This window comes from Epinephelus moara, chromosome 5, assembly GCF_006386435.1.
Source record: "Epinephelus moara isolate mb chromosome 5, YSFRI_EMoa_1.0, whole genome shotgun sequence".
Lineage (NCBI taxonomy): Eukaryota > Metazoa > Chordata > Actinopteri > Perciformes > Serranidae > Epinephelus > Epinephelus moara.
In genome coordinates, this window is record NC_065510.1 from 35,559,866 (window position 1) to 35,569,526 (window position 9,661).

General features: G+C 39.1%; 1 protein-coding gene across 1 annotated transcript in view; it reads left to right on the top strand.

The window, feature by feature from the left end:
• Nucleotides 1–9,661, top strand: part of usp43a (ubiquitin specific peptidase 43a) — a 194,579-nt gene that overhangs the window by 141,504 nt on the left and 43,414 nt on the right. Inside the window, exons 10-11 of the mRNA XM_050044839.1 lie at nt 2,274–2,351; nt 2,594–2,723. Of these exons, the coding sequence (XP_049900796.1) occupies nt 2,274–2,351; nt 2,594–2,723 (208 nt within the window). The remainder of the gene's footprint in view (nt 1–2,273; nt 2,352–2,593; nt 2,724–9,661) is intronic.

The following is a 9,661-nucleotide window of genomic DNA, read 5'->3' on the forward strand; positions in this document are numbered from 1 at the left end:
TTATTTTAAAAAATACCATTTTTTTTAACATATTCTTCCTGTAGAAATGAAGGTATGATTTTGCAGAATGTTTAACAGTTTTATACTGTAAATTCAAATCAGCAAAATCTTTAATTTAGGCAGAATAATGCCGTTAATTTTAGGGTAATTATTCTTTTGTGACTTTACAGTATTTTCCCATGAATTTTACCTTTTTTTTCCATTTTCACAGAAAAATTCTGTGTTTTCTATATATTATGACCGTAAAAATCAAAGTTATGTCTTATTTCTTGATTTACGGTAATTCCGGTACGGTAAACTACGGTGCTAAACTACTTTAGATTCTACGGCATTTGACTGTTGCTATTTGACAGTTTTTTACCGTAATTTCTACGGACTTTTTTTACAGTGAAGACAGTAAAGGGTAATAAAATTACCTATGATCTTTTTATGCCTCTGCGCCAGCTATAGCTGTGGCTGGAGGTACTAAGTTTTCGGGTTGTCCTTCTGTCCGTCCTGTCCTCGTGAATGCAATATCTTAAGAACGCCTTGAGGGAATCTCTTCAAATTTGGCACAAATGTCCAGTTGGACTCAACGGTGGACTGATTAGAATTTGGTGGTGGAGGGTCAAAGGTCAAGGTCACTGTGACATGACAAAACATGTTTTTGGCCAAAACTCAAGAATTAATTTACTATTTATGAAAAAATGAAATGTCTAATAGGATATAATTGTGATTTATGCAAAAGGTCAAAGGTCAGGTTCACTGTGACAGTATAATTTGCAAAAAACACCATTCTGGCCATTTTTCAACATCATAACTCAGGAAAAGAAGGGGAGAGATTTGGTCAGATACTGAATTGGTGACACTAAACTTGGGTGTCCACCTTTAAACTGTGCTGATTTAGTAGATCGTCTGTACTGCTGGAGGGAAGATGTGTGTGAAGCATGTTTTCACAAGCATGGATGTAAACTTTAAGTGCAACTTGACTAGAGCAGACAACTGCAAGGGAGTAATTCTAGTTTATTATTGGGTACTTGTTGAAATTAAACACTGTAAAATTCATACTCTAGCCTGTGTTTCTGCCGCTTGCTTTATTATTTATTGGAATCCACGACTTAAGAAATGTCCACTTTTCACAGAACAAATACACACACACACACACACACACACACACACACACATGCATTCACAATTGCACACACATATAGTCTTAGTTTTTAATATTCACAAAGCCAAGTAGCCCTATGACAACTCTATGAATCCCTGAGCAGGGAAAATGGGTTTTTAAAATCAGTGAATTGTTTTTGTGGGAGCGATCTTGTGTGCAAAGTGTCTGTTTTGTGTGTTCAGTATATTGTTGTGAGTGTGACACCACCAGAGATAAGGTTGCTCATTTATCCAGAGGCTAGTATTATTATTGCAGCACTTATGTAAAACTCAAGCCCAAATCACAAGCAGAGAAATATGAGCATTTGTAAGTAATAGATGGTAATTCTGTATTGTTTTATTGAGCTCTTTAACCTCTCTGGAATGTGTTGACATGTTATGTAAGGCTGACATCTAGTGGTAATGATCAGTACGGGCATTTCTGTGCATTGAACACGTTGACAGTAAACAATAGGTTGTGCTTAGAAGATGGAGTGAAACCACTCACAGTAAGATCAGTCAATATTGGGTGGTACTGGAAATCTTCAGACCGTCTCCATCCAGAATACAGATGCTTTGCGTTATCGAAGGGAATTTCATTTTGACACAACTCCAAAGCATTTGCCGTCAGAGATCCGTCATATGCCTGCAACAAAAAATATAACTTGTGCCCAGAGCATCCAGCGATTGTTTAATCTACCTTGGCCCTCTGTCAGCACTGTTTGGCTGCTGAATACCAATGGTGTTTTTTATCTTTCCTCCCGAGATCAAAGCAGTGTAGAAACGTTCAGCAATACAAACACAACACCTTCAGCTACATAATGACTCCACATCAGAAGGTTGCATATTAATACATGGTGTGAAGTTAGGTCTCACCTGTGCAGATGTCACTCTGTCTAATCCCGCTGTTGCCTGTGTGTATCAAGGAGAAATAAAGTGAAATAAACAAAAACAAACATTCTAAGTCTCAGGGCCGTGGCCAGCACAGAGGGGCCATTATCTGCTGCATGACAGCGGCACAGATTTCAGCCTCCCTTGGTTTTGTGGTTGCATGCTTTTTCAGATGCGGCAAAACTTTCTACAAACACTGACTAAACTAAGATCATAAGATGTGTCTTTAAAGTTTGTGTCTTGCTGTCTGGTAGGGCTCTGAAGTTCTGTGGCCCTGGGGGACCCCCGCATGTTAAGGTTGTCATCGAATGGGATAACAAGACTAAAGAATGGTAAGCATTATGCACATTTAAATTTCTCATGGTGTGTACAAATGTAAATAAGCACGTAGGCAGAACGCACACACAGATTATCGACTGTTGTGGGTGTCATCCTGAATATCATTTGACCATTTGCTTGATTTCCCAGAACACACGCTGATTCAGTCTGTGTGTGTCTGTGTGAAATGGTGCAAACATACATTTACACTGATCTGATTACACTGTGTGTGTGTGTGTGTGTGTGTGTGCTCCAGTCTCTTTGGCAGTATCCAAGAGGAGGTGGTGAAGGACGCAGAGAGTGTGAGGAACCAGCAGCAGCAGCACCTACAGCAGCATAGTTGTACCCTGGACGAGTGCTTTCAACTGTATACCAAAGAAGAACAGGTGAGACTGAAGACAACACAACATTTCAGTAAACAACATCAAGTGTGATTCTCACTTCACTTTTTTTCTTTTTTTATTTTAAGCCAAAACAAGACTGGCTTTGTTTTCACTTTGTGTGTTTGTGTGTGTGTGTGTGTGTGTGTGGTTCTGGAGACACTTGTTGTAGCTGAAAATACCACAGAAGCCGCTTTGAGTACTTTTCCTGGACAGATTTTTATCAACACAATAATGCTGTGGCCATGCAAGATGCAGTCACAAAACTTAACAGGTGTGTAGTTGAGATCAAAATGAAGGCCCAGTTCGAAGATGGGTGTAGTCTGAGTATGGGGGCCGGACATAGCAGGGTTTTTCCTGGCTCAAAATGAGGTGGGACCATCCTGATCATGTGTTCTCACATGCATGTGTACTGTGCCTTCAACCAGCTCAACGAAACACTTTTTCCAAGTAAGATATTTTAGGAGTTCCAATATACTACATGACTAAATAAACTTTACAATCATTAATTTATTGTGGCCAAATCGTCGCATAAAATAGTCAATTGTGTCGATAATGTGAATTCCTGGATACTGAATTTTAATCTGCAATTTTCTGCAATCCCAGTGATATTTGCTGGTGTAATGAAGTAGCATATCACAGGACATGTTTAGGTTATTTTTTAGACTACAAACATGACCACACACTGATATACTGAATATTTTGTTTAAAAAAAAAAAAAAAAAAGAGTCAAAATATTAATTACTCATGTGTAGATCTCCTCTAGTTTTTTGAAGCATTTAATATTAAATGATCCCCTCTCACACTTTTTTTTACAAGACAGTTTTATAAGACACTTTATCTGTGTTTTTTTAGTGTTTTACTTCCTAAATGATTTGCTTTTATATGGGAATATGTTTTCATGGATTGGAATGATCTAATATAATGTTTTGAAGATGCCTGTTTGAACATTTGTACTGAAAAAGTTGATTTAAAAAAAACTACTTTATTTCCCTACATTCCACTGGTGTAAACTTTGAAATCTCACAGCCTAATCGCCAGAAAAAATGTTGGCATTGAATGCTTCTGAAATCCATGTATAGGCAGTATAGTGGATATGCTGAAACTGTACATTTCAACAATACTGTGGTTAACATGTGGTTCAGCTTTGGCACAGAATTCACTTGGTTATGGTTATGAGCAGATCATGTTTTGGCTTGAAATACCCCATTTGGGTACACAATGCTGGCAGGACAAGCAGCAGTGTCTAGGTAAAAAAAACAGCTTGTCATGGCACTATCACCGCCAACGGTTCACCACAAAACACACAATTGGAGCCTAGAAATCCAATCGAAAAACAGTAAGTAGTTACTAAAAAAAAGAACCGCATTTGTTGTTTTTGGTCTCAACCAGTAGTCGGCAGCTTGAGAGGTAACTCGAGAGGTGACTTCTGTTTTCTCTGTTTTCTCCAACGATTGTTTTATTGTGGTGCCAAAGACGTTATCATTGGAAACACTGCGGCACACCGGGCTGTTCCTGCTTTGCTGCAGTCCAAAACCAAACAGACTGCTCTTTTCTTCTTTGGTAGTTTTGGCAGTGCCTTTCCTGGTGCACTGTGCTGCCTACGATAGCACCACCACATCAGTGGATGCCATAAATGCTGTTACAAAAATCAGAAATCCACCAGGTGCAGCATTTGCTAAATAATTGTTTTCCAATATGTCGCCCATCAGAGTTTTGTAGAGAGCTGGAGGCAAGACAAAACTTGACAGCGGCACCTGCCTTGTTATTTTCTACACAGGGAAAAGGGGGGTAGGAATGGCAGAGTTGAGAGATTGTTATTCTTCTCTCATTTTGTTTATCTATATTGGTGACTTGAGTAAAAGCAAACCAAACAACCATTACTGAAGCTGTAAAACTGTAAATGAAGGCTGCATTGATCCATCTATCCACCATTTCCTCATGTCTGTTTACAGGTGTTGGGGAGTACTACTGAAAAAATGAAGTTGTATAAAGTATTAGTGTGGCTCCAGAGGAAACTGGACAAAATCTGTAATAGTGCCTCAAGGGCTGTCATTTGGGTTAGCGCCGGTAAGGTGTGAAGACTACAAATCTGAAAATGATAGAAAAAATGTTGTTGTGGAGTTAGAGCGAAGTGAGCATACCAGATCTCTGTAGCCTGCTTCCAACCCGGTCTCACTCTGAAGGCGTCAAAATCCAGCACTTGGTCAGTGACTTCTGGTGTCAGACACTGACGATAAAAGCTGTCCTTTTATGTTGTCATGATATGTGGCTGGTTGCCATTATTGTTTAACGGTGCCTGGAGGTGTCAGGGGGAAACATAGTGGGACAACAACGAAAGTTAAGGTGGCGGAAGTCTGAGAAGGCAGGCGGGAGAGGTGGTGAATCGGTCCAACAACCACCAACTTTCACCCGGGAAGTCATGTTCGCCGTTAGCCAAACCCTATTCTTTTTTCTTATACCCAACCACATGCTTTTGTTGCCTAAACCCAACCATGTGTATGTGTTGGGAAAATGTAACCATGTGCGTTGTTATTGTTGAAAGAAAAAGAACGTCAATTCATGGTGTTGTACCAATGTAGTGCCTTTATTTTTAAAGAGACTGCACACAAACGGTATATTTCCTGTGAAAACGGAAGTGCTTTTTGAAAACAGACAATGCATGTAAAAGAGAGAACTTGAATCGGCGTCCCAGAATGTCGACAACTAATGCACCCAGGGTACCTTGCATGTCATATCGCGACGTGAAAACTTTATCACCAAACGTCGATTTGTGACGAGGCCGGAGTGAGAATGTGTTGCTGTTTCTCATCTCTGCTTGAGACTAGAGGCTCAGGACTACTTCAGCCACTACAAGCATAATGCAACCTAAATCTTTCACTTAACAATCAGCAGTCATGTTGCATTGTGGGTAACGTAGGCACCTGGTTTTGACAAGGAATAATAATGCTTGAAATTAAGTGCAACACAAAATCTGTGTAGTAATTTACCAAAACAAGAATAATGATACTCTTGTTAGAATTCTTCAATATTAAGATACATGTCTTAGATTTCCTCTCATTGCTTCGATTGCCACCTCCATGATTATAATAAAATAAACTAAGAACATAATTTACATCCTGCAGTTGCCCTCATGGGCACCCTGGGACCACTTTTTTCATACAGTAAGTTGGCAAGACTTTATAACCTGTTAGTCATATACACCACAGTCAACAAACTGTGTAATTTTTTTGTTGTCTTAACTCCCACACAATTATACCAGCTGTGAATTCGTCTTTTCTTTAATGCCAGGGCAAAACGGGGCAAAGAAGGGGGAAAAAAAATCACTACAAAGCTGTAAAGTATATGGAATATCGCAGTTTATTGCCAAATGGTTTTCACATTTCACATTTCCAGCAATAACAATAATACAAAGTAAGAGCACAATACAAGGAACAAGGAATACAAGCAATCCTAATATAAATATGAAATAGAAATAAACAATGAAAATATGTTCAGTTTCCAAAAACTTAAAATTGAGTTACAAGGAACAAGTAATTGGGTAACTGCTTACAGCTGTTCTGCAGTAGTGGAAGTAAATTAAGCCTTGAAAGTTGATTGAAACAATCCCGACAGGTGTCCAAACTGTAGGCATTGTTGATTACTTACAAACTTTCTGTCTGTATAAGTTGTGTTAGAACAGACTGTTGCAAAACAAAACTGTGAGCACCAACACAGCGAGGCAACCACCCATGGCTCCAATGTAAATCAGTATAACAGTACTACACTATTATCTTGATCGTTGTTAGAGTTTGAATGAAATCACAAAAAGAACAATCTGGCTAATTACAATGTGCATGTTTTTATAGATGCCATCATTTCTATGAGTTATGATAACACCAAATTAATTACTATATTCTGGCAACACAAGATCGCTACAATGATCATACAGTATCATCACAGTACAGTTCCTCTGAAAGCTGATTAATGATTATAATTATTTTTCAAGTTACACTGTGAGATAAGACATGATGCTGCATATCTTAACATTGTATTTTGATAACGGTTATGGGGTCATGGGTTTAATCTATATATCTAACCAATGCTTTTTAATTTTATGCTGCATCCAACCCTTGGTTCAGTAGAGACCCCCAGCCAAACAGTGCACCAGTGTCACACCTCAAAAACTGCTCAGTAATGGCCCGAGGAATGAGACAAAGAGCTCAAGGCATCAGCCTTGCCTCCAAATTACTCACATCCCAATCTTATCAAGCATCAGTGGGATGTGCCAGAACGAGTCCGATCCATAAAGGCCGCACCCTTGCAAACCACAGGGCTTAAAGGATCTGTCTCCAACGTCCTGGTGCCAAACACCACAGGACACCTAAGAAGGCCTCATCGTGGATCGGACTTGGCTCTGCCCTGTCGAGGTGTGGACACAGGACCTTGGCGGTACTGGCGTGTCCCACGGATGCTTGATTGGATTGGGATCTGGGGTATTTAGAGGCCAGGTTAATGCCATGAGATATTTGTCACATTCCTTGGGTGATTCCTGAGCAAATCTTGCTATGTGGCATTGTGCTTGGTTTGTTACGATGTTTGGGTTCCCCAACAGAACATTGCATTGTAACAAGATGAATCAACATGATTTACTTAACCTGTCAGTGCTTTGAATGTTGTGGCTGATCTGTTATGTGCAATTTAAACATTTAATGTTTACAGCAAACAACTTCAGCCTAAAGATGTCCTCAAATCCTCTTTGTTTCACCCAGTCAGCTCATAATACAAACATACACACACATACACACGGAAAAATAACATCCTTGAGTTATTAATCTTTCCGAAATAAACAAATAAAAATGATGGATGATGTAGAAATGACTTTACTTTGGTACTTTGTGAGAATAAGAAACACATCAAACCTTGTGTCAGGAAATAACTGAAAAGATAAACTCCAAAAACCAACAAGATCAGAGTATTAAGGTGGTGGAGGGAAAAAAAGATGATATTACCTTGAAGGATATGCAATAAGCAGCCGTGTTGAAAATGTGTACAGAACAGGGCAGGAAGCTACACCACTCGCATCATAAGTTTTGTTATGGCTACAGCTTGTTTATTCACTCCTAAAAAATGCAATGAAAATTCATAGCCTTGCTCACAGCCCTGCTCACAGTGAATTCATGCTCTGTAAAACATCACCAATTACTGAATTAAATCAACCAGTTCAGCAGAAGTGTGACAAGTAACTACTGCACAGCAGGGAGAGCTCAACCACCGTGCATCAGCTTCCTCAGATCCTGTGTTAGTGAATCTGCCAAAGTGTAGAACTCCAGCGAGCATCACTTAGTAGTAGTAGCAATATGTATTCCTCTCATGAAATACTATTAATCTGATTAATCAAACTATGTCAGCTATGATTGGATTTTGAGCATTAGGAACTTACGAATGATTCTTTAAGTTTTATACATTTTTTGTCACTAATTTTGCTACAGTTGTGTTTGATTGATGAACCCAAAAACACAAATATGAGGATACCTATACAGTAAATTAGAATAAAATGGCACCACTTAATACAACTATGACATAAGGACACAAACTAAAACCGAAATCACATAATTTATCCTGAACATGAATTAAATCACACTTCAGCTATGCAATATGGGTTTCTTAAAATAAAGTAATTGATGGTTTGGGCCTTTTCCTGGGATTTGCTGCAAATAATAAAGAGATACAGTATTCGCAGTCTTATTCTTTAAAGATCAATCTAATGGCAAATTTCTGCTGAAGACTCGTCATTACTTATTTTTCATAATACCCTCTTTAATACCCTCTTTAAGTGAGATGAGAAGGCTAAGGGAGTGTCAGTGACTAACATTGTGCTACCTTCAAAAAGAAAGTCTGACACGTACCTGTTGAAATAGTGATTGGTGCGGGGGCTGAATCTCCTCTGCCACAGACTAAAGCAAAAATCTTTCATTCTGTCACCGTCCTGGGTTCAGTCCTCAGTCAGCACTGTGGAGAGAACTGAAAATGCATCAGCTCTTTCATTAGTATTTGATTTGGAAGGAAATGAAGTCTTATAAAAGGAGGTGATGTTAACACATGCCATCCCTCCTTCTTTCTGTGTCAGTTTTTCATTAGTAGGATACAACATGGGTATTACCAAAAATTGGGAAGTTTTCTGTTATGTAGAGATGTGGGGTGACCTCATGTCTCAGCAGGAGCATCCTTGTTCCACTTTTTCCCATGTCGGCTAAGCCTCAGGCTGTGGCCTCTGAACGTAACAAACAGCCTGTGGCCACTGAGGTTTCTACACCCACTGTGTCTTACTGTGCATCTCCTTACTCCACTTCTATTCACATAAAATCATAAAGGAAGCTGAGTGAAGACTAAAGTTGCAAAAGGAGTTGCAAAGGAAAATTTCCTTAAAATTTCCAGTGGAAGATTTATGCAGTGGTTTTACAATCTTGCTATATAATGACGAAAACTCTGTCTGTGGGTGTGTCTGTGTGTCTGTTCCACGTTTTTCGCCTCACTGACTTGGTCAATCCTTGTGTAATTTGGCACAGTGGTAGAGGGTCATGGGAGGATACGAATGAAGCAATATTTCATCAATTGGCCAAAGGGGGGGGCGCTATAGCAGCCGATTGAAATTGCAAGCTTTGAATGGGCTTATGTTTGGTCAGACCAGAGATGTGATAAAATTAAATGGTTGAAGATGGCAGTTGAGCAGAGGTTAAAGGACCAGTTTGTACAGAAGTGGCATTATGAACTACAGAGCATGTCCTCATGTGATTTATATTGTGAATTTAAAGAGGATTTTAATTTTGAAAAATATTTACTTTGTGAAAACAAGAAGTATAGTCAGGCCATCTGTAATTTTCGAACTTCTAATAATAGACTTCCTAAAATAACAGGTAGATACAAGGGTCTGGAAAGGAATGAAAGGTTGTGTAATCTGTGTA